The sequence below is a fragment of the Gopherus evgoodei genome, chromosome 3 (genome assembly GCF_007399415.2).
Source record: "Gopherus evgoodei ecotype Sinaloan lineage chromosome 3, rGopEvg1_v1.p, whole genome shotgun sequence".
Classification (NCBI taxonomy): Eukaryota; Metazoa; Chordata; order Testudines; family Testudinidae; genus Gopherus; species Gopherus evgoodei.
The window spans coordinates 218,614,712-218,640,651 of NC_044324.1; the positions used below are offsets into that span (position 1 = coordinate 218,614,712).

Genomic DNA, 25,940 nt, shown 5'->3' on the forward strand with positions numbered 1-25,940 from the left:
CTTCCAAGGGGAGCAGTGGTGACAAAAACCCTAATTAGTTTTAAGACTGAGCTTGATAAATTTATGGAGGTACTCTCTGAAGAGATTGCTGACAATGGCATATGGCCCATTCATGACTGCTATTAGCAAATAACACTAATGACTGCAGATGGGACACTAGATGGGGAGGGCTACGTTACTACAGTGAATTCTGTCTGGTTGGTGGGTGTCGCCCACATTCTCAGGGTTTAGCTGATCACCATATTTGGGGTTGGGAAGTAATTTTCTCCCAGGTCAGATTGGCAGCGACCCTAGGGGGGTTTCACCTTCCTCTATAGTGTGGAGCACAGGTCACTTGCTAGTTTGAACTAGTGTAACTGGTGGATTCTCTGTAATTTGAAGTGTTTAAATCAAGATTTGAGGATTTCAGTAACTCAGCCAGAGGTTAGGGGCAAATTACAGGAGTGGGTGGGTGAGGTTCTGTGGTTTGCGATGTGCAGGAGATCAGACTAGATGATCATGATGGTCCCTTCTGGCTTTAAAGTCTATGAGCCTCTATGACTATGAAGGGGAGGGATGTAGGGTTTGTATAATTGGGGAGGAGAGGGGAAGCAGGGTCCATGTTGTTGTGAGATGGAGATATTGGAGAACCTTGTGAGAGAAGAGTGGAGAGGAATCCATGTGATTGTGAGGGAGAGAGAAGGTGGATCCATGTGATAAAGGTGAGGAGGTGGGCCTGTGGGAATGTGAAGGGATGGGGAAGTGGGGCCCATGGGTTTGTGAACAAAAGGTATTCCACAAGACAGAGAGACGCTGTACCAGGGAAGAATTTGAGAACTGCTCTAAATCCATATCAGAATAGCAAGAGACATCCCTGTCCCCTCAGACTCTGTACTAAAAGGAATGTATATTGCCAAATCCTGGCCCTTGGCATGTTTGTGGGATAGTCCCCCAGGACCTTCACAGGTCAACTTGGCTATGTAGGCGTGGAAGCTAAAATGGCTTCTACAGTGGTGGCCATATGTCACCTAAACCACCAGCCAGCTCCTCCATGGAGCAATGCCCATGACTCCTGGATCTCTCCTCTGACTGCCCCACATGGCAATCAGTTGATGGGGGATAACATCAGATGAGACATTCTGAGAGGACAGAGTCTATCAGGCCAAAGACCATCTCCCTCGTAACAACCCGCATGGGAGCAGGGGAAGAGAGAAGGCCCAGATTCTCCATCCCGCCAAGCCCCTTCCCCCTGGAGGAGGTGCTGGATCCCGGTCCTAGATCCTAGAGCTGTAGTAACCCCTGTAGCCCCAGAAGGAAGGAGATGAATGTCAGGATCTGTGAATGAGGTAATATCTTTGACTGGTGAGAGAGACAAGTTTTCGAGCTTACACAGAACACTTCTTCAGGGCCAGTCAAAGATATTACCTCATCCAACTTGTCTCGTTAACATCCTGGGACAAACACAGCTACGACAACATACGTTCTTTGGATGGCTGATATGGGCTGGTAGTATTTGCTGGAGTGATTCTCCCCCCCCCCAAAGTAGCAAAGCAGCTCCCACAGTCTCTCTTCCATAACAGTCTCAAGCTTTCTCAAGATCGGCTGGCTCAGTGCAGAGATGAGTTACTGCAGCGCTGACAGGCTACCGTGTCCACGTCCTGGGTACAGGGTTTGCTTTGGGGTTAAGACGTACTGAATGGGCTTGGGCAGAGAGATTTAGAAATCAATACCCAGTCAGGCAGTTCTTGTCCAGAAAAGATAATCGCTCAGGGCGATAAACTATAACAGCTTGGAAGAGTAAATTCCTAGAAAGGCCTGTGAGATAGAGGATGAATCCAGTTAAGGGGCTCCAAATACTTTCAATGTGTATGGGCCAGGGTAGTGAGGCTGTATGGGCCAGAGTAGTGAGGCTGTAGGCATGAATTATAAGGGCTGAGGCAGAAGAAATCCTGCATCTCTTCAGCTGCCAAGGTCATCAGCTTTTCCATAAGTCAGCGATGAGGATTAATGAGAACCATGATGAAAGGGGTAGAGGTCCCCAAGCCCTGAGCCAAAAGGAGCTCATCAGCACACAAACCATTTTGTGTTCCATTACCCAACCACATCTGCCTTTACATCCTCTGCCTCTCTGTGAGCCAAACTCCCCACCCCCGCCCTCCCTTTGCACAGTCAAATACTAGGGATACCCCCCCTGCACCCTGTTATCTTCCATTAGCCAGGGAAAATGGATTAGGTTTCCTGTCATGGAGTAGGGCCACTTGATTTTAATAGCACCAGTTGTGGTGAGACTCTCAGCTAGCTGCATGATCCACCCTGTCAAAATGACAGCAACAGTTTGGCTTCTCTGAGACAGCTGATTTTTCCCAGAGCCTCTGTTTTCAAGGGTGTTTGTTAGGTTTGCACTTCCTGCAGGGCCTTTCTGAGTGTGCAGTGCTGCACAAGCTTTGCATCTGCCATGTTAAAGTGCTGGGGGATGACTGATTCTGAGGTTAATATTAATTTCACAAAATTTCTTGTTAAAAGATTTTTCAAAAGTACCTAAGTCCCAAATGGCCTTAGGCATTACAATGCTGGTCATTGTTGTGCCTGTCTTTTAGGGGCCTAGCCAGCCAGTGGAATCCACAAACTCTGTCTACGCTCCCTAATCAATGCATGGGGAGTGGAGTGGGGAGAGAGATTGGCTCCTAAATCCCCTGGCTGCTTTTGAAAATCCCACCCACTGTTAGGTAATTTTTAAATGCCTCAAGTGATCTGCTGCTTGTTCTTTAAACCTGGGACCTCCTGATCATCTGTTTATATTGTCACTGCTGCTGAAGCTACTTCTCCTTTACTTTAGCGTCGTGTCTTGTCTTAAAGGGGACAGTATTTTAAAAGGATTCCAGTTCACAGTGAATCAGTGATCAAAGGCAACATAATCTTCTGTAGGGCCCCAGAAAGGTGGGTTTGAAGACCTGTGGAAATTCAGAACAAGAGCTTAGAGGTAGTGTTGTCCAGTGAGTAGGGCACTGGGCAGGGAGTCTGGAGAGCAGTGCTTTATACCTATCTCTGCCCCTAACTGGCTCTGTGACCTTGGGCATGTCCCTTCATCTCTTTGTGCCTCTGTTCCCACCTCACCCTCTGTCACTCTGTTCTAAGGTTTTCAAGGCAGGCAATGGCTCTTGCTATGTGTCTGTACCGAATCTAGCACAATGACCTCTATGACCTACTCTAATACTAATACAGCTGATGGTGCTCTAAGGGACTCCTGTCGCATACCCTCCTTTCCCCTTCCACTGAAATGTGTAAAAATAAAAGTGGGATTAAAGAACTGGCTGCTATTCAGAGCCAGGAATTTTGTTTTTCCATAGGCAGCCTGTGGTGCATAAGCATTTATGGTCTGTGTTGAAACACCCCCACCCCAAATCAGACTACAGTGAAATAATCAATTTATGCAATTCTGAGCTCAGATTACTCTGTGAAAAACTGCTGTGTCTGAGCTGACCAGGCGGCTGTTGATTATTTTCCACATCCCACCTATAAATGCTGGAGGGAGTGGACCAAAAGCAGTACATTCAGAGGAGTGAAATGAAATTAATAAGGAATAAAAATGAAAGGATAACTTCATATGGTGCAGTGCTCCAATTAATGCAGCCAAAGCAATCCTATTAAGGAGACTCGCTGTGGGATAGCTTGCTGTGAACCCCCAGCAGCTTGCTGGCTGATGTCAGCAGATGAGATTGTTCTTGGTTGCTTCGGTTTGGTTCTCCCCAGGAATACTGTGCTGTTGTAATCGCTGGAGTTATTATAGAAGTTTTAGGGAGGTGGAGATAATTTGTCCAGCCAAGCGGAAAAAAATAGAGACAAAAAGAGGAAAAAATACAGGAGAGAGAGAGAAAGGCAAAAGGTCTTAGAAAAGCTGTGTTGTTTTCGGCTCCTGCCAGCAGTATGTGTGCGCATAGAAAGTAGAGTATTGTAAGCGAGAGCTGAGGATACCTGCCAACATTGGAAAGTCCTTAGTGGTAATGCATTATGTTTTTGAAATGCCGCAATGACAAATCAGTCCCTTTTGTTTGTTCAGCTGGGCTAGTCTCTGGTCTGTCAGCTTCTCTCCGCTGTCTTTTTGTTGTTGTTGTTGTTGTCAGCTGATGTAAATCAGTGCAGCTCCGTTGGAGTCCAGGGAGCTATTCTGATATACACCAGCTGAGGATCTGGCCCATTGTCTCTTCTTATGAATGTTGTTCCAGCTCAGAGTGCTTGTGTCCACATCCCAGACTCCATTAGGACAACTATGCAAAACTCAAGCTTGCTCTCTGGCTCTTGAGTCCTCTCTCTGTCCCACCATCCAACCCCCGAGCCATAGGTACACTCCTGCTGGAATCAGATGGAAGAATATGCTCCTAAATCCTGTGGCTCCCTTACTGTGTTGAGTTTCTTGTTCGCAGCACATGGCTTTCAACAGGCCATCGGGTGGAATCCAAAGCATTGGTCTTAATCTAAAAGTAAGGAGTTGGCTTGGGTCCTAGTTACCTAAGGGCCCTCCATTTCTCAGTGCAATGCTATTACAGAGGCTCTCAGGGAGGGCTTTCGATGGAGCTGCCTCATTGCAAAGGGGCGGATGTGTTCGGCAGGGCGTTCTCTTTGAGGGTCCCTTGAGTTTGGAGGTCACTCCCCAGCCTCACCAAAGCCCAGGTGTGTTAAACTCCAGGCAAGCTGCAAATCCCAGGCTTTTGTGGGGGGCTGGGCAGAGGACTGAGATTGATCTAGCTCTCAGGGTGGGATGAGCAATTCTTTATACGGGGGGGTACGTCATCGTTAATATCTGGAATAAGCACCCAGACTGTGAATGTCTCCATTCTTCCCGTTTATTACCTTGCACTCTCCCCCATTTATTTGTTTTATCCACTTACTGTGCCTAGACCTATGTATAAATTGTGAGCTCTTAGGAGCAGAGACTGTACAGTGCCTAGCGCAGTGGGGCCTGATCCCTGACTGTGACCCTCACCCCACAGGCATTACCATAATCGGAATCCTTTCCAGCTGGTCAAACATTGTTAGGGCACAAATAAGGCTCTACCACCCCTGTCTCTCCTGGGCCTCTCCAGCCTGGGTAGCCCTATCGGGAATTAAAACTCACCCTGGCATAACTCCCACAGGGTCAGTGGAACACGCAAGCCTTCCCAGCACGTCTAGGTGCAATCCCCAGGGATGGACTGCCATGGCAAAGGTAACTACTAATAAAAATTGTAGGGAAAGGGCAGGATCGTCTATAAACATAGAGAAAATAAAGAAGGCAGGTTTTTCCTCTTCTATGTTGGGATATTATAGTAGCCTACATATGCAGCTGACTGGTTTTTAGGGAATATTTGTGCGTGGCCATTGAAGTGACGGGCAGGGTTAATTTTTATCCCCAGGGAAAAATCATTAGAATCCCCTACAAATAAATCAGCTACTTGCCTTCCCCTTGCCAGACGCTTTTTTTAAAATGATAGTTACATTGACTGGTCACATGAAGTCACCCCTGCTCCCCAACTCTGTGTGTGTGTGTGTGTGTGAAATCCAAGGCTAATTTGGTTTGTACCCATCAGAACATAACCAGGTATCATCTCTGAGACCCTATTAAGGCTGTTCTCAAGACTCTTTTAAGTCTGTGATCAGCTCTTAAGGTCTGACTTTGAAATTCAACAGACATCCTTGAGATCAGTTTGTAATTGCGGGACATGAGTACGTTGCACACTAATGTATTTGATCCATTAAGACACAGCCTGCAGGGTATTTTGATGTGTTCCTTTGATACTTCCAGCCGTATACTATAGACAGTCTGTTTGAATGAATAAATGAGAGACAAGGTGGATGAGGTAATATCTGTTATTGGACCAACTTCTCCTTTTTCCCTTTTCTTCACGTTGTGGAGTTTCATTTCAGATGGTAAAATTTGATATCTTCTACTGTTGTTTGCAGTATTGTTGTAGACATGTTGGTCCCAGGATATTAGAGAGACAAGATAGGGAAGCAAAAAGACATTCTAGTTATCCTCACTGAGGGGACATGGGCTCAAAGGGTGCTGTTCTCTTATTTCTTAAGGCCCTGTGTCCCCTCAGTGGTGATAACTAGAATGTCTTTTTGCTTCCCTCTCTTGTCTCTTTAATATCCTGAGACCAACATGGCTACACCAACATTGGATGAAATAAGACACCCTGTCCACAAAAACCTTCACACAAAACTGAGACCTGATCAGCTGTTTCTTTTCCTCTGTTTCACTTTTGTAACCATTAGCAGAACGCAACAGTCATCTCGTCATAGAGCTTGTTCTCACAAGACTTCCGCCCCAATTTGGCAGCTCCAAGAAGAGTTTTGGATAAACACACATATGCTATCTATTTTATTTAGGGCCTGTCTACACAGGAATACTCAGGAAAATTAATCCTATTAACATAAAACATATATTTAAAGGGCATTAGTTAAGATACATTAAACCCTTGTGCGGATGCTCTTACTCAGAATTTAAGTGACCTTAATTTGGTTTAGTTTAATTCACTTTCAAAGGGACGCCTGGGCAAACCCAGTCTTGACTCACTCTAGCGCTTCCTCTGATCTACCCTGCCCTTTCTTCCTTGCACTGATCTCTCCCTCCTGCCTACCACACTACTCCCTGCTGTCCTCCCTAAACCTCAGAAGACTGACCAGGTTTGATGCATCTCAAGAGTTAAACCTGAGTTAAGTCAGTCCCACTTTCACATAATCTGCCAAGACACCGAGTTCAGGCTCCTGTGTTCTCTTCACTCCAGCTGATGACATTGCAACCACCTCAGGCAGGGTTAGCTTCAAGCCACTTCCTGCTCAACTTCAGGATGCACTGGGGAAATGTGAAACCCCAATTTTGGGCCTTAGCAGCAATGGTGTGGTTTTTTGTTTGTTTTGTTTTTGTTTTTAATTACATCATCAAATTATTTATCTGGAATTTTAAAATCTTGGCATGCATTCTGTCCATGGGCCAGGTTCTTAAAAAGGATTTCATTTCACCTTTTCTATTTCTCCTTGATTTATAGAGACAAATTCTATTTACATCCAAGTATCCAAAAGCAGAATTTGGCCTATAGGTTGCAAACTCAGCTCTGAGATGGTTTAACCTAATTAAAGCTGGAGACTAAGCCAGATCCTTCACTGCTGTACATCAACATAGCTTCATCCATTTCAGCTGGACCTAATTCTGCTCTTATGCACACCCATTTAAGTGAGTGCAGAATGGAATCCTTTTACTCACTGTGTGTCCTTGCCAAATGGAGCTTTTCCCAAGCTCATTCTGAATGACTTATGTTTAGTTTTCCTTTTGGATAGGTCCAAATTCTGAAACAAGAAAGCTGCTCTGTATTGTGAGCAGAAGGAAGAGATCTGTCAGGAGTTTTGGGGAATAAAAATCCTAGAAAGAGGATGGGTTTTTTTTCTCTTTCCCTTCACTGGAGAATGAAACTGTAACTGCTCAGAAAAAAGCCCTTCGCTCTGAAAACAAGTGCTGTGTGGATCTCAGACTGCTTAGCTCAGCTGCTGGAAGTATGTTTATTATGAAAAATGAAGGCTGATGCTGTGCTGTTGTAAGTGACGTTACAAAATTCATCTGAATTAATGCTTTGGGATTAAAATCTGTCTCCATCCATGACACATTTATACATTTAACTCCTGAAGGTCATTCAGAGACAAAGCAATTAGGAAACAGTGTATTTTGAAGTGTGTAAAGTGTGTTAAATGACTGTGGTTCTGACATGCACAAAAGTTAAGTTAAAATACTGATGTTTAAATTTACAAAGTCAAGTGCTCAAAAGTTGCAGAATGGCAGATTTAATGTTGCTTGTGAAACTTTTTAATTCTGCCCCCTTGTGCGTATCCCCTCTGTGGACTGAATGAAGCGGGGTCCTGTGGAAAAAACAGTATGTGATCATAGAATTAAACGATGTCATAATACAAAGACAAAATGGAATTTCTTGGGACAAAGAAAAGGCACTTTTCTGACCCCAGTGATTTCTCCCTGCTGAATTTTAGAGGCTTGCTGCAAACAATGGAGATGTTAGAGCTTCTCAAAAAAAAGTCACAAAATCTTTTATAGTGGAAAATATCAGGCAACCTAAATATAGGGGCTGTTCCCTTTCTTTAATCCTTAGTGTCCTGAGTCCAGAGATTTGATGCTCCTTCCTGCTGTATTACTCTCACTCTCTCTATGATGTTCTCTCCCTCTCATACTGTGATGGGCTGTGTGAACTCTGCACTGGTACTGGAAGGGTTAAGGGGAGCTAGAGAGCACAATTAGTGCTCATGATGGCTGCTGGAGGGTGTGTGAGGTTTAATTAAGACTGAAACCAAGCTTGAGAGGAGCTGTAGGAGGGAACTGGGATGGACCATGAAGGAAGAAGGGAAGCAGGAGTGAAGGAAACACTTGAAACAGGTCTGGGAGAAAACCTGAGGGGTCAGCAGTTTGGTTGGGAGGAGCTGGTGTCAAGGGAGGAAAGTCTTGTGAGGCAGCACTTTGTAGGAGAGCAGCAGGGTGCTTTGCAGAGCCTGGGAGGGCAGTGATAAATGTGTTAAGGATTGGGCCTAGCAAGGCTGGAAGAGCATATGTTCCTTTGCATTCAGTTTGGACTGTGGGTATGCAGTGGGAACCTGGCTGGAGGGCCAAGTCATAAGAAGTGGCCCACCAGCAGGCTTGAATGGCATTTGGTGAAGACAAGTGAGAAGGCCTTGCAGTGCCCAGCTATAAGGAGTCATGCGTGCCAGTTAGCCATTTTACAAATACCCTCTATCCTTCTGTCCGAGAAGGATGGGGCAAGGCTCCCTTTTGAAGCTTACATAGTGTAGTCCCCAGTCCTGTACAAGGATTCTACCGCTGAGCTGACCCTCCCATGCTCTCAAATTCTCTTCCAGATTCAAAGCCGTAGTTTCTTAGTTGTCTGGAAGAGCCTCGGTTGATACGAAACCTCACCTCCTCTCTAATGGGTAGAATGACATAGCTTTACAACACTTTGAACAGCTGTCACCATGGGGGCAAGAGACCAACTGCAATTATATGCATCTTTAGGATAACGTGTAAAATGCTGAACTAGCAAAACAAGAGTTAGAGGTACTGGATTCTAATGAAAGAAAGATGTACAGATGTGATGGAAATCCAGCCAAAACTCCATCTGCTATTTATTACATTGGGCTCAAGGATTCAGTAGGAAATGTGCTTAATTTTTTTTTTTTTTTGCTTACAATGGGCACCCCTCTGTCTTAAAACAATATTTTCCCTCAAAGTCTGAAGCTCTGTAGGATGGATGTAGCTAACATGTGAGCATGCACTCTCACTAATTAGACCAACATGAAATGTCCAGGCCTGAGCAGCATTATGCCAAGAATGTTATGGAAAATGGCCAAGTGTTTTTGTTGATATTGCTAAAGTTGGGCTTCATTTAGCAGCACCTTCTCTAAGCCAAAGCGGAGAGAGAAGATGAGAAAGATTGTGTGTGAGAGGGGGGAGGGGAAATAAGAAACAAAAGTAATAACAGAATAAAGAGGAGTACTTGTGGCACCTTAGAAACTAACACATTTATTTGAGCATAAGGTTTCGTGGGCTAAAACCCACTTCATCCAATGCATGCTGTGGAAAATACAGTAGGAAAACCTATATATACACAGAGAACATGAAAAAATTTCATGTTGAAAAAATTTCATGTTCTCTGTGTATATATATCTTCCTACTGTATTTTCCACAGCATGCATCGGATGAAGTGGGTTTTAGCCCAAAATTTCATGGAGCAGAGGGGGAGACTCCATTATTTGGAAGAAAAATCATGAGCTGTAGGAGAAGGTTCTTGGCCATCCTAGAGAACTTCACCCCTAATTCCAAAGAGTGCTCCAGAGTGGTAAGGAAACTGAGGCCAGGAAGTGTGTATGGGTGTTTTATTATTTTATCTGGCTCTGTATGTCTTCTGTGCTATGTACAGAGTAATTGTGTTTAGAAACCTTTTCAAAGCCTGTGTATGAGCCATCTGCAACATCTGCTACGTGTCTCTGAAGATGTGAACTGTAACCCAGAGTAACCACAAGATGGAGCTCTGGAAAAGGGGTGCTTAAACTAACGGGAAATCTGAGACTCGTCCTGGGGGGCTAGGATAGCTGGACTGCAGGGCCTCGGTTCTGTGAAGGCATAGCAGATAGTGTCTGTATCAAGGAAGTGTGAAAAGTCCCTTGGGAGAATATAGGCGCTAGCCTCTTTATCCTCCTCAGAGCAAGAGCATTCATCTCGTGCCCTTTTCCTCTAGGTTATGATGTCCTGAACTATCCTGTGGAAACTTACGATAAGTGGAGTGGGAGGAGGCTGCTGCAGGCAACAGAGGACAATGCCACTGAGATCCCAGAGGAAACAGAAAATCGATATGTCAAGAACTGCACTGAACCAGGTAGGAATGAATAATTCCTCCTTCCCCTCCTTTTGAGCTGGCCTAGCTACTGAAATTCTGTACTGATGCCACGAGGGACTTTGGTTGCACAAATGCTGTACGTATTAGTTTTAGAGTCCTCAGACACTCTAATCATATAGCCCCAGATGTATTAATGTTGCAAACTCCCTCTCCTGATGAGTCCCACACGTTGGCAGGTATTGGCTACCGAGCAAGGCAGATATTTGGGATGCATTAGTAGCCGAATTTCCGGATTAAGCAAGGAGATGGGAAGGTTGAGATCATAGGAGGAATGTTTTGTATATTTACTGCCTGGAAATGTAACTCGAACCTTGACATAATCGTCAGGAGTCAGGTAACTGAGACTCTCACCAATAGGATAACGGGTCTGGAAATATGGGATGTTGTCTTATAGTAACAAAAAAATCAAAAATTGATTTTGGAGGAGGGATTAGATGGAGCTGAAGCTGTTCTTTGAAGCTACTTTTGCAAGTTGTTTGCTTATTTTAAAATCCTCCACATTTTTATTTACAGGGTTATATCCTTTCACCATCATTAAAAAACAAACCACTTGCAGCTCTGCACAACTTTAACAGCTCTTCCTGAGCATAAAAAAAGAGTAGGGATTCTTTAATTTGCATTTACTTGATTATGTATCACCTTTGATTTACCTAACTGAAAACCCTGATAATAAATCACCAATGGTAGGGGAAGCTTTATAGGAAACTCAATCCTGTATTTATTTTTTTAATGGAAGATTTTTGATGTAGTTCAAAGTTATGGAAAGAACTTAAGGCAGTTCTGTAATCTTCAAAGGATTATATTGATTAACCTCTCGAAGAAATTCTGTTAAATACAGTTTGTATTGTAACTCTGTGCATATATATTTCCCCCTTTGTAATCCTTAATAACATTTCTGAGACAGTTGGATGATTATGTTCCATTTTCAAAGACAAATATATTACAAAAATTATTATACCACTTTTTCCTTGATTATAATCCTCCCATGTAAAGAAGATCCCTTCTTACACTTTCATACCAACATTTGTAATAATCCATCTTCCTCTTTCTGAGCGTAACATCTGCTGTCTCATCACCATAAGCCTTTTCCATTACTATCCCAAAATAAATTTTGTCTATTTGAAATGTGTTTTTTGCAGGCATGTGAAGAACAGTAATCACACAAGTTAACTGTGTGGTTTCCATGAGATAAAGCCGCAATGGTAAATGCAAATTATGATTGTTACCATGAATTGCCATGAGGTGATGATGGAATATGTTATTTTATGGTAATTATGAAGCTAATTAACACATTGGCTATTGTAGCCAAGTAGGATTCTAAAAATGATTTCTCTTTAATTGAAAGCTAATGGTGTTTTTGTAGTCCACACATAGCCAGCCCTAAAGGAGAAAAACATATTTTTTGTTTGTCTCCTAAACTTTTGAATAAGCCCCTGTGTTAGAGCTGGTTGAAAAGGAACCTTTCCATTGGACAATTCTGATTCGACAGAATCTAGATGTTCATTGAGAACATAGATTCCATCAAAATGTTTGATGAAACACCAGCCAGGCTTGCTGCCTCTCAGTCCGGTTTCCTACCAGCCCAACCAGGTACCCCTGGCTTCCTGATCCCCCGGGCAGCTGCCTTCTGGCACTGCCCAACCACCCAGGCAACTGTCTGTCTGCAGAATCAGGTAACCTCAAGAGCCAGCTGCCCAGAAAACTGGACAACTTGGTGCAAGCCCGTTCTCCCAAAATGGAATTTTTCGTTCTTTGAAAAACTTCAATTTATTTTACTTTTTCATCCTGATTCAGAGACATTCACCTCTCATTCACCTCCTCCCGTGCCAAAGCCAGAACTTTCTTTGAGAGGGAAATTCCATTTCCCAGCCTGCCTTTCTCTTTTCTTCTGTCCTAGAATGGGAAGAACCTCTTTTTAGCAAAGCCCCAATAACAACTTTCACATTTACACACATGGACAGGGTGCGTTGTGATTTCATGCACTGCTAAGCTTCACTGATACCGATCATTCTGCCACTGCTAAACAAAACTGACTTGGGGCCTGATCCAAAGTCTTTGAAGTCAAATCAAGTATTTGCTGTCGTACCCATAAAGGATAGTATAATTTTTTGTCTTCTTTAGTTACAAAACTGCATTTTCATTATGAAACCTGGAGGTTTCTAACAACAATGGGTTAGAATTTTCGGGAACATTTCATCCCTTTCTATGTTGAAATGTTGATGGAAAAGTTGAATCAAAATTTGTAATTTTGACTATTTTTGCTATATTTGGCTTTTATTTTTCCGTTAGCCTGCAGTGCAAATTGGAAACACATTTTTGTGTAAAAATGTATATATCTCTTCTTTTAACACAGTGTATTTTTTCAGTTTCTTTTGAGAGCATAGTCTTACATTTTATGCCTTCTGTTTTTTTTTCTTTCTCTTTTTTAGGTAGTTTTCAAAGAGTGGTCATAAGTAAGTCAGTTAAAGAATTTCATTAATTAAGATTCACACAAAATACCATTTGCTTAATTTCCTTTGACATATACATTTAAATGCATTCTGGAAATGATGATTATTAATAATGATAGATAAATAAATAATACCTAGCTTGTATGTAGCATTTTTCATCAGTAGATCTTGAAGCACATTCTGAGCTCTGTAATACTGGTGTCAACACCACTCAAGTTAATGCAGCTACCCTGGTAGAACCAACAGAATCTGGCCCATGTATGTTATTCTTCAGTATTTGTATGCATACTTTAAAATACTTGTAACTTCTCACTCTGTGAAACCATCACTAGTTACTCTGTTGGAATTATGAATGAATGGGATGAATTCGACCCATTATCTTTATAATTCACTGAACACTGTGTGTTACACAGTTCCCTCTGGTCCCATTCCATGGAGCATGTGAGTGTTGCAGCCCCTAGATGTAGAACCTGGCTCTTAAACTCAAGCCATAGGAACTCCTGCTATTAGCTCTGGAAGATCCTTGGTTCAGTCTTAGGTGTTGGCCAAAACTGGAGACTGGCACGTCTATAAAACCTGTCAAACGTAAAATATGCAATGCTGATCTAATATCCATCACCACCTGTCTCTTTTGTATTTTATCAGTACATGCAGAATTTGTTAGCTAATGTAAACATATTTGGATCACACACCCTGATCTTTTGTGAGCAACCTGTTTGAGAAGCTACTGCAAGCTAGAACCAGCTATAAAAGCGACAAAAGGTGCACATCCAAACTAGAATACAGCTATTAAAAGAAAAAAGAAGGTACATTGCAAACTGAGATGAGATTCGCTTCTGGATTTATAATGAAAACCATATTTTTTCAAATATATTCATTAATTTTAGCTACATATTCTTACTAGCTCCCAGCACCTGAAAGTACATTTGAAATTCATATTGCTCGCTGTTGGGCCGGGTATACAAGGCACAGAATTTGGATGGCAATGTTATTTATTATTTGTATTGTGGAAGCACCTAGGAACCTTAGTCATGGATCCCATTGTACTAAGCACTACGTAAACCCAGAACAAAGTGATGGCCCTTGCCCCAGAGAGCTCGCAGTGTTGGGATGTGCTGGTTGCCACTTCCTGCAGCTCCCATTGGCTGGGAAGGGCAAACCGCAGCCACTGGGAGCTGCTGGCGGCCATGCCAATGTAAACAACTGTCTTGCGGCCCACCAGTGGATTACGCTGACAGGCCGCAGGTTGCCCACCACTGATTTACAGTCTGTGCATTTCTACTCTTTTCGACACAAATCCTGCAATCAGATCTGCACTCCACTGGAGTCAATGTGGTTCCACATGGGTGTGGCTGATTTATGCTCCTACGTAAAAGAAATTCTGTCTCCTTTTTGCAACCATCACCTTTTCCTCACTGCTTGGTTTCAAAGCAGTGATCAGTGGGATTATGCAGCACTTTTACTGATGCAAATCCCATTGAAGTTAATGGAAAGCCTCCCACTGTGATTTAAGTGAACTTTAAATCAGGTCCTGTTTGCTCTCTTATTCTGAGCTAGAAATGCTCTATAGCAATGTAATGGATGAAACATGTTGTGGGGGGAATCCAAAGTCGCTCATCAACAGCCATAAAAGGAAAGAGGCCTGATCCTTCACCTCCACTGTATCAGCTGCAGGATCTGCTAGTTTTTTTATTTTGATTCGGGTTTAATGTGAACATTTTGGATGTTCTCCTAGCTTCACCATTCAAAACCACAGCTTGAAATGATGGTGAGTAATCACTTTGAAAAAAAGATTTTTATTAACCATACCATGCATTTCAGCTTTTAAGACCATGTGCCACTTTAACAGTTGTGGATCTTAAATGAATTAGAGTGAATATTGACTATTAATTAAGGAGCTCTCCTAACATTTATTTTTTTAAATGCAAAGGGACATGTGGAAGGATTTTGAGAGGAGACCAGTTTTTTCTGCACTGTCTGTGCAAACTGTTCATACACATAACCATAATGAACAGAAGTTAATAATCTTTCGACAGTTGGACTCACAGCATAAGCAATATAAATAAATACAATCAAATGACTTACTGTAATACAGCAAGTGATAATTTCTCTAAGTAGGAGTTTGCACAGAGGAGATGGGCCAGGAAAACATGCTTGATAGCAGCTTCTTAATTAACAGTGGCCCACAAGAGGCCAAAGGACCAGGAGGCTGGAACTAGACAGGGATTTTATACTCCAGACTAATGAATAATTTTAAAGCATCTTCTCAAGCATGTAAGTAAAAGAGCCTGATAATGTGCACTTCAAACAATTCAGTGCTGCCTAAGATCTTCATTTTTCAGAAGGTCTTTAAAAATCACTGCTATCAAAGGATGCAGCCAGGCTGACTGCTAAATAGCACGGAGGCTCTGTCATGAGTGCCCTGAACACACTGGGGAGAAATTTGCAGGGGTATAACCATGTAGCTGCCACTTGTGTTAATGGAAATCATTATGTTCTCCTGTATCACACTGGAAATTTACCTGGAGCGCTGTAGAGAAGTGGGCACTCTTTAAAAAGAAAAATGAGCATGACTGAAGTCCAGCGCGATGCATGGGCACCATATGCATTAGGCCCCTCTGCAGTCCATACGGGCTGTAACCCCTTTGCTGATTGCAGGATCTAGGGCTTTTAGCCTAGGGGACAGAGGGTTCAATGTACAGAGTATATAATTAAGGGGGCAGAATGAACCACCTTCACATGTGTACCAGTGTCACAGTTTGATTTTTTTTTAAAACTGTGGCCTGCTGTTACATCAGCCGATTGGACTTCTTTTGAAAGAGACTCCCTTCCAGTAGTTTCTGAGGAGAATGCTGGGTGTGAACACCTCAGAAATGATTGAATCTATTCATTTTCTGAAATGAGCATCGCAGAATATTAAAGCCATAGATTCCAGATTCGCTTTTGTTTTAAACCCCCTCTTCCTTATTTAGCGACAGATTGCATTTGCTGTACATTCAAGTACCTCTCAAACCCCAGCAATGATAATCCTGCCTGAGACCTAAAACAGCTCAAAAACCTTCAGCATAGCCTGGCTGGGCTTCCAGGCTAGAAATATGGGATACTAAAGTGGAATGGGCTGTCAGGTACATGTAGTGTCATGGGTTCATTTTGCCGGCTGCACGGAGGGTTATACTGTAGCTCCCATCCATGCCTTTGAACGAGCAAGAGTGCAATCAGTTGACATTTCTAAGTGTTTAATCAAAGAGGCAAAATCTGAGCGCTCTGGCCCTATATGTCACCGTGGAGAAATCATAGAAATTAAACTTGGAAAAGACTTATTTGGCCCTTTTAGGTTGTCAGAGTGGTGCAAAGGAACCTTAGGGCCAATGTGCAGGGTAATGGAGAAGCAGACCATTAGGTCAATTAGTTGATCCTTCTGTCTGATCAGGATTATTAATGCAGTAGGGACACAGTGAGCTAAGCAGATATGTAACAAGTGCTTTAGCCCCATTACAAGAACATAAAAAAATCCTGTTTAAAGAGTGCAGTGTACAATATTTTTTCAGATGTCCTGATGCAAATGGCTTGAAAAAAACTTATTGATGATGAACAGAGATGGTGAACTATCTAGAACTGGGGATCCCAGTCTGTGCTCCATGGACAATGGTAGTTGAAGAGTCCCTTTCAGGTGGTCCCTAGAGCTGCTTCTTTCAGCATCAGTTTTCAAGCACCGACGTTTTCCCCCTACTTGCAGCCAAATCCTAGACTCTTCGGAGGACTGCTCAAAGGATTTTCTTGACCAACTAAAGTAAAGATAAACAATTTTCTGCACCCCAGGCAGCTGCTCCATGGTTTTCTTTGCTGAGAGTATTGTTGGTATAAAGTTCAACTGTTATCACATTTGTGGATGACACTCTAATTGGAAAAGGTGGCAAATACAGTGGAAAACCGATCCGGACTGCAAAGGGACCTGGGCTGATTTAGAGCAGTGAGGGCTGCAGTCAATGAGGAGCCATCCAGGACTGATAAATTTCAAGTTGTCTGACACCTGGAGAGAGGAGTCACACAGCACTACTTGGAATGGAAAAGATGCACCAAGCAGGCAGACACAGCACACTGAAGGCAGTGTATTTTCTTCTGGTCTCTTTAGTACTTTTCATGTAACCCACCAGTCAGTGTGTGTCATGTCTCCCCTTTGTGCCTAATCCAGAAGATATGGTTCTCCTGAGTGCCCAGCTAGAGTTTCTAGCTCAGGCTGTAGAGACTCATGCTTTTGCTCAGTCCGCAGTGGTTGGCCGGATGACCACCTTCCAATGAGCGCTATCATTTCTGCCAGGGGATTGGGTCTTGGACACTGCCCACTAGAGCATTTCCACTTGAGAAGTGGTCCTAAGTATGAATAAGTTTGGAAGCCCCTTGTGAGGACTAAGACACTCTGGGCCTGCTTCCACCCCACCTTATGCAGTTACTTTAGTGCAAATTGTGTGTAAGTCATTATCGTTCTAACCTGGGGGCATTTATACCCATGCTGGCGTGAAGGAATGCACAAGGTGCAAGGCAATGATAAAGCTGGCCCTCTGTGCTAATAACTGGCAGTTGTTTTACTGTCTTAGGGGTGGATTGTTCCTCCTTGACTTAAGAACAGAGAGGTACCAACTTCTGACCCCTCCCCCCGGAGCAGAGTCTGCAAGCCCCGGAAATGGCTACAGAAGGAAGCTGGGTGTCTGCATTTCTGCTATGCTGGTGTTTATGTAGAAGGGAGACAGAAGAATGGTTTTTCCGTCACCATTTCCTCTTTCAGGATCTCCTGGCTGGTTGCAGAGGTTAATGGTAGCCTCCGCTAACCTACCCCTCTCCCATTATCCTCTTGTTTTGTGTTCCTCTTCCCTGGGCCAGCAGTACCTGCAACCTGGAATTGACCAGGTTCTTGTCTCATAGGGATCTGATCAGCTTGGACTCTTAATCAGGATTGAGGTCTTGGGCCTAGGCAGTTAAGGAGATCCTGAATTCTTGGCACAACCTAGAACACTGAATTGTGGCCGGGAGAATTACTGCAGAGTTTTGCTCAGTTACTGTGAGCCATGAAATACATTTTGTCCTTTTTATTAAGCACACTGAAGATGAAGACAGAAGCTTAAAATGAAAAACTTTCATGTTTGCAGTTTTCCTTAGTCCCTTTCCTGGCTGTCAAAGGAAATCTCCTTTTGATTGACAGTCATTTCTACTTTCTCTTAAAGATGGTGACACACGAACATGATGGGGAAAAGAGAGCAACCTTTGGGTTGCTGTCATTGGAAGTCAGAGCCTGATTTGCCTTAAACGAATACACACACAGGTTTAGCTGCTTGAAAAATTACAGCCACTGCACATGGTCTCATAGACTTCAAAGTCAGAAGGGACTATCATGATCATCTAGATCATTGTCTCATTAGCCAAACTTTAAGCAGAGTCAGGCTCAGACATAACTCATGATCTGTCTGGTCACAGCAGTGTTGCAAAAGCTGGATTGTCCTGGCTGGGTAAGCAGTCTCTGATTAGACAGAAGGCATAAAGAGAAAAGTAAGAGAGGGGGTAGAACACTGACACAAACGAAAGGTTAACAGTAGGAACCTCAAATTCGTTTTATTTGCCTTCTCATTTTGAGCCTTTAGGGTGCACCGGGGTCACATTTTGAAGCTTTCTATGCAACCACGAGGGCTAGAAACTTACTTTTTTTTCTTTAAGAAGTAAGGCTGAAATCATCACAATCCACGTGACTCCAGGAGCTGAGGCTTTAAGGAAAACCATCATCATGAGACTCATGACAAAATCATGACAGTTGGCAACACTGGCTATGTATAATAGTCCCACATGCTGAGTTTCAGACAGGACTGGTGATAGGATAGGAGATAGAGGAGGGTGTTTGGTTTTGATCACAAATGTTATGATTTACCACTTCTGCTGGTGAGAGAGACAAGCTTTCAAGCTACACAGAGCTCTTCTTCAGGTCTAGGAGAGGAATGAGGAAGTTTGTGTTGCTCGAAAGCTGTTTTCTCTCACCAACAGAAGTTGATTCAGTAAAAAATGTTACCTCACCCACTTTGTCTCTCCCATATCCTAGGACCGTCATGGCTACAACAATGCTGCATACTGTAATTTACCAACCTCAGAGAAGTTGGCCTGTTAATATAAAGGTATAAAAAGCTGTTGAGATACTTAAGAGATAATTTCCATGTGGTTAATTGTTTCATTTTTTGGTGGTTATTCATGCAGCTCTTGTTTTGGAAATCTGTTTTTGAAGGGTATTTTCCATCCCTGTGGTCCTTTTGGTATGGCAATACGGCTGCTTGGACTTCTGATACTGCAGCTGTCCTACCTACTTTCTAGCTCTATGCATTCAGCGCAATTGGACTGTTTTTCAGTGTGAACTGGAATTAGGATTATTTTTTCTTCTGCAGGGAAACATTTTTTCTGAAGACAGTTAAAAAACCAAACTTGTCAGCCCATTTGTGTGTGTGCACTCAGCACAAGTTGGTGTGGGTCAAGGAAGGGGGACGATCTTCAGTTAGGCTCTCACATCCCTGAAGAAATGTGCTGTGAACAACACTCAGCAAATCTAAAGTCTTGTTAGTGAGCGTTGCTGGTCTTGATTCATTTTATCTGGAACTGACAAAAAATAAAAGACCTGGAGAGATGAAAATGACAAGGCATAGAGGAGCTTATTTAGAGGGGAAATCGTGCCTTTTCCTTAAAGGTAAAGTAATTTCTATTTACCACATGGCTGGAAAAAAAATAGCGATGATGGTCAATGACACAGCTGTTGCCATGATATGTAAAGCTGAGTGCTAAGCATATATTTCACAGCCATGAGAGCACATGTAAAAAGAACTAGGGGTCTGTTGTCAGTGAGTAGAGACTCCACAGCTGGTTTTGCTTAATACTCCAAGTGGAGAAACAGTGCTTTGCTCTTGGGGATATGTGCTTGGAAAGGGGAGGGCCAGTGGGAGGAAATCATAGTGACACTCTTCATGGCACCGTAGCTAACAGTGTTGGGGTTTGCAGTGGGGTTTAGCTGTGGAAATACTCAATGGGAGCGGCATGAATACTCTGACTGTCCTGTGACAAGCATAGTCTCTGTGTACCATCCACACGGGCATGCAGCAGAGTACAATGTCATAAAAATGATCTTCCTGGAATTTGACCGTGCGAGAGTTTTAGCTCCAGAGTCGTGCTGTGACTTTATTTTGATTCCTTACAAGTATGTTTAGCCATTCTCAGATTAGAGCAGTGCAAGTAACATATTTGAACTGACTTTAGATATTTCTGTGTATTGCACTCAGTAAATAGGTTCTGTACACTGTGTTTTGCTGGCCTGTTGTCTATAGGATCTGTTAGATCTATTTGGCTGGGTTTGGTTTCTTTAATTGGAGATGGTCGGGTACTTATGCTGGGACTTTCAAAGTAACTGAAAGGATGGCCAGCTGACTTTGAATTTCAATGGGATTTGTTTCAGTGGTAGCTATGTTAGTCTGTATCAGCAAAAACAATGAGGAGTCCTTGTGGCACCTTAGAGACTAACACATTTATTTGGGCATAAGCTTTCGTGGGCTAGAACCCATTTGTTAGTCTCTAAGGTGCCACAAGGACTCCTCATTTTTTTTTTAATGGGATTTGTGTGTCATTTCTTCAGGGGCCTTTGAAAATCTTAGCCCTGACTTGTTAAGCAGCTGAGGTATAAAGTTCTGTGTAACAGCCATTTTTCTTAATGCACGTGCTAGTCGCCGCTTATAAAACACAGTTTTAGGAACCAAAGGCTGTGTATTTTCACATTGTTAAAACGATAGACTTTCACAGCTAGAATAGTACTAAAAGCATTAAGGTCATGTGCCAAATTGCTCTAGTGTCACTGAGGCCAGAATTTGATCCCTGGTATTTAGAGAGATCACCGCTGCCTCCACTAGTCACTATGGAGGGAAATAATTTGCCCGCAATTGGTTGCTCTTAAAGGGGTCCATTTTCAAAGGGACGGAAGCCAGACCTCCCTGCATGTAGGTGCTATTTGCACCCACATTTTTATGCTTCCTGCTCTGGGAGTTTGAAACTGAAGTCCTCAGTTCTGCAGCTGCAATTCAATTGCCAGTAGAAAAGGCAGGTGTAAGCTGCCCATGAACAGGGAGGCAGACAAAACCTGCATAGGAATGCAGCGCTGTCACCATGAGCAAGGTGCTTGAACTCTGCATGAAGGGTTAGTTCCAACCCAGATGCAAAAGAGACTGGAGTTTCTTTCTGGACCACGGGAGCTAGAGTCTGGGACAAAGAGGTTCTGCAAGGAAAACCCAAGGAGTAGCCAAATTTAGGGAGAAATATTTTGGCTTCAGTTTCTCTTTGGTGGTGGTTGTCTGAATTATCAGAAAAGACCAGCCCCACCAAGGGAGTAAATTAGATTATGTAGAACGTGTATATTCTGTTCAAAGCAAGATGGGAACTGCTACTTGGTTACACCACCCTACTGACAATTGAACACTTGTATGTGCCATAGACTGCAGTTTTGGTTTTCTCAGCATTGCCATCTCCAAGTTTTCAGAAATCATATGTCGCCCCTCCCATCCATCTGATGGCTTGAAAATCATGAGATTTTACAAAATAATACATTTGGGGTTCTTCTTGTTTGCCTTTGGGTTTTTGAGTCTCCCGAGTCCACTCTGTTCATGTGTCCTCTGCAATGAGGAGGGCTAGAAACATTGAATTTGTTAGGAAAGCTGAGCTTCTCGCATAATCACCAGACTCCAGGAGCTCAGGCTTTAGGGAAAACATAGATAACACAAGGTTTGTGATGGCATTGCCAATACTTGTGATTCTATATCCCCATTTGTCATTAGTGCACTGTCTTGCATTAGGTGACATCAAAGTAGACGTAACAAAATGTAAAAAATAAAGGGTTATGCTCTTCCAAAGTGAGAATGTCCTCACACTGTCCCTCTCCTTTTCTAACAATTTTTTCTACATAGGAGGAAGTTTGTTAATGCCTCATCCCCTGGGGACTAGAAAGTGCCACAATACTCTGGCACAAAGTTATTGGTTTGTATAATGTTACTGTAAATGTCAATATATATTTGAAAATACTTATTATTTATGTTCCACTAGTGCTTTCAAGACACAGTGATGGAGTAGCACCTCCTTGTGCTAGGTGCTGTACAAACACAGCACAAAAATTGGTCCCTGCCCCAAAGGGCATACAATCTCTAATACAAACAAGCCCCATTAGACCACTTGGCTTTTGGCTCATCCATCATGTCTCAACACGCCCAAGGTTTGCTCCCATAATCTACTAATGAAAATCTTGTTGTGACTTGCTGCTTAATTGGTGACTCTAGTTATTAGCAAGTTTCCCCCATAGTAATTATTTGTTAGTGGAAATTACCACATTGTTACACCCTAGCTATGCAGTAAATGACATATAGAGTATGTATTACTCTATATGTCGTTTAGCATGCATTGGCGGCCAAAGGATGAATGACCTTAGCCAACCAAGAAATATAATAATTGTCCTGAGAAATAATGCCTCCCCAAAAAAGGAACATATATACGTAAAATAAGTCTTGTGCTGTTTGTGATAGACATTGACAGAGCATCAGTAAGAACAAATTAGAAAGATCCCATAGTCTTCAGAAATTGACATGGGACCTCATACAGCCATAGAGTTTAAGGCCAGAAATGACCAGCCAGTCATCTAGGCTGACATCCTGTGGATCACAGCCCAGCCACCCCATACCAAGTCCAAGAACCAGGATTAGACCAAAGGATTACAGGCTTTAGGAGACTATTTTGTTATGCGCCACAGGAAGAGAACTGGCGGGACCAAGGTGCACCAATGCCCAAGGCCCCCACAGTGGCAGGGAACTGATTATGTGAGACATACCCAGATGATCCTGACAAAGACATGCGCTCCACGCTGTAGAGGAAAGTGACAGTCCCCCAGGGTCAACTGCCAGTCTGATCTGGGGAGAAACTTCCTTCCCAACTCTGTGTCTGGTGATCAGTTGGATTCTGAGCACATGAGCAAGACATGCAAGCCAGGCATCTGAGAGAGAGAATTCTCAGTACTGCTTCAGAGCACCGACCCACCTTGTATGATGTCCCATCTCCAGCAACTTTTAACAGTCTGACACTGATACTAGTGCCCTTCAGCCTGAAGCGCCCAGAGAGTATTGCAAATATAATAGACTTAAACAGGACCTCTTGAGTACATGGGCAGCCGCATCCACAGCCAGCGTATGGGGTGGATCACAGCAATAGCATGTACAGAGCAGTGAAATTAGGGGGGATAGGGCCTGACTCACTGGCAGTGATGGGAGTTGTTGAATGGGCGTTAGATTGGGTCCTGTATATAATTACCTGTTTTGGAATTTGACTACAGGATTATAACCTCTGCTTGTCTCAAAAAAAAATTGTGACATTTGATCTGGGTCACAGTGCTGAACTTCCTCTGGAAGAGAGTCTCCAGCACAACCTAGATGCTCCTTCAAGGGCCTTACCTTCCTTAGCTCTTCTGAGCTCAGCACCTGCAATTCTGGGCAGCCTTTACGCAATCCACGCAAGTACTGGAGAGGGTCAGGGAGTCCTTATTTCGAACACGCGCGCACTCTCTCGCTACCTCTTAGCCTTTTGCATTTAATACTGCTGTGCTAGCAATAGGCTGCACAAATGAGTCAGTCTTTGAAATAATAAGTGGGGACTATGTGCATATTCAGATTAAAGTCATGGACCCTTTAAATTAGGCATAGGTTGGGTGTGACAACTTTTTCCTTTTGTCTTTCTCAGAACTATGCTAAATACAAATCCCCCAGCCTCCTCCCACCCTCACTATTTAATAAACCCTGTTCTCTGGGGACTGTTAACCCAGCATCTTTTGCAGGCACTAAACATTCTCTGCATTTTAAACCTTGACTTTGACACCTGCCAATTATGGCGAGAAGGTTTCCTTTCACAGTGGCTTTTATTAGAACTCCTTTCAGTCTGGATGCTGGCAGCAACTAGAGGCTGACTTGGTACATGCTTGGAGATGTCTTATTTCCACTGAGTGGGAGGGATGTGCAGTCACAGAGAAAGGAATTGGGCCTGCAATACACCCACCGACACCGGGGCCAGGGTGGCTGAGGGAGAGACCTTTTGGTTCACTGATGCTTTACCGAGTGCATTTGGAGCCTGGCATGTGGGAAAATGACAGCATAAGGTGTCAGGCTTGCAAATTTATTTCTCTATTAACCTGGAGCTCCGAAGGACATAGAGACTATATAGGCCTGAACCTAAAGGGATGAACTTCCTTAATTTCTTCCACTGATGGAGCGCACCGTTGCAGTCTTCCCTGGACGCAAGCCTCCAGCTCCTGAGAATGCACGGCCTGCCAAAACATGCAATGAAATACACTGTGTGTTTGTGTCTTGGTTGCTGTCAGCTCTGGAATGGGTTGAAAACCTGAAACTCATTTTGCTTTGGACCTCAGCTTGGCTGGCTGCCAAAAAATGCAAAACAAACATGACAGGGCTGCGCTGTACATCTCAACCCAGCAGAGCACTTATCCCACGCACTTCAGAGACCACTGCTATTTTTGTTCCTTTCTTCCCAGCGTAACCCTTTGTTTTCCCTTTTGAAACCAGAGCAAAACACAGGCTCGCAAAGAATGAGCGGTGGCCCACCAGGGATCTGGAACCCAGCTTGTTGGATTGAGGAGGGAAGAGACTCTTTGTGAAAGTGGTCCCCAGTTTAAAAAAGAATGGAGGAGCACAAGGTACAGCATTAGAAATCCTGGTTTTAAAGAGTCACATAAAAATGACATCTGGTCTCAGCAAATCAGATTTCACTTTTTTGGTACCTCTGATGTCAACTGTCTGCGCTACCGTAGTTCTCCAGTTACCCACAGAATCTTCCAGGGTAGCCAGACCTGGATTTATAATGTTATAAAAACAAGCAGAAATAAAAACCCCGACACATTTTTCTTGGGGAGGGGAAAATACTTTTCTTTTTTTGGTATACATTCTAAAGAAGCCAAACATGACTCCAAGCCAATTTGTATATAGTGGGTGTATGTATTATTCTCTATACTGAGAGATTACAAGACAAGAAGGGACTATGTTGGTCATTTAGCCTGATCTCGTGCAGAACACAGATTCTATACCTTACCCAATAATTTCAGCATCAGGTCTGTTTGAACCAGGCTCCTTTGAGAGACTTTTTCTTGTTAAATTCTAATACTTTGCATCACCACCACAGAGCCCGGTTCTGCCCTCTGATGTAGCCTTACAACTCCTATGGAAAACAATGGGAATCATGTATATCTGAGCACAGGGGTGGACCCATAGAAACCTGCCCACAGAGCATATAACTTCCTGGGAAATACCCATCTTTTATTTGAGATCTTGCCTTCTTATGGCTCTGTGCAGTCAGCAAACTACTGCCTGTCATGCTAGCAAAAGCTTTAGAGAGCTGCATCTCTGTAATCGTATGCTTGATAGATGAGCCTTGATGAGTGGAGTCCTTTAGAAGAGGGCTCTTCATTCCATTCTTATGGACAGTCTGAGGTCAACACTGCCATATCAGCATGGATTAAAGCTACACTTCAAGTTTTGCAAATACAATGGCAGAGCTTCATTAGATAAAGGAATAAGTATTTTCAAGCTGCACCATTGTTGTTGCAAGACTTGCTGTGGCTCTCATAGAAACTTCTGTGTGTTGGAATTGAGTCAGTTTTGCAACACACAATCACATTCCATGTGCTGGGATAACTTCTGTGCCTCTCCCTTAGAGTTTCGAGAGCGCCCATCACCTTAATCTAAGGCCCAGATTTGTACAGGTATTTAGACGTTGCTCCACTCAGTGATGCAAAGGCTAGGTGACTTAGATGGCTAAGTCCCATTTTCAGAAGTGTCTTGGGCACTTAGGAGACTAGGTCTCATTGATTTCATTGAGACTGTCGCTTTCGTAGAGACTGTCCATTCCTAGGAGCCTGTCACTTCTGAAAATGGGACTTCACTATCTGTCACGGAGGCCTTACAACACTGAGTGGAGCAACCCTAAATACCTTTAAAAATCTGAGCATCAGAGCTTCCTAGGTACATTAGATCACTAT

At 43.2% G+C, this 25,940-nt stretch overlaps 1 protein-coding gene across 2 annotated transcripts in view; it reads left to right on the plus strand.

The window, feature by feature from the left end:
• SLC24A3 (solute carrier family 24 member 3) overlaps positions 1-25,940 on the plus strand; it is a 355,771-nt gene that overhangs the window by 35,992 nt on the left and 293,839 nt on the right. For both annotated transcript variants that reach the window (XM_030558108.1, XM_030558109.1), the window contains exon 2: positions 10,245-10,382. In XM_030558108.1, the coding sequence (XP_030413968.1) occupies positions 10,245-10,382 (138 nt within the window). The remainder of the gene's footprint in view (positions 1-10,244; positions 10,383-25,940) is intronic.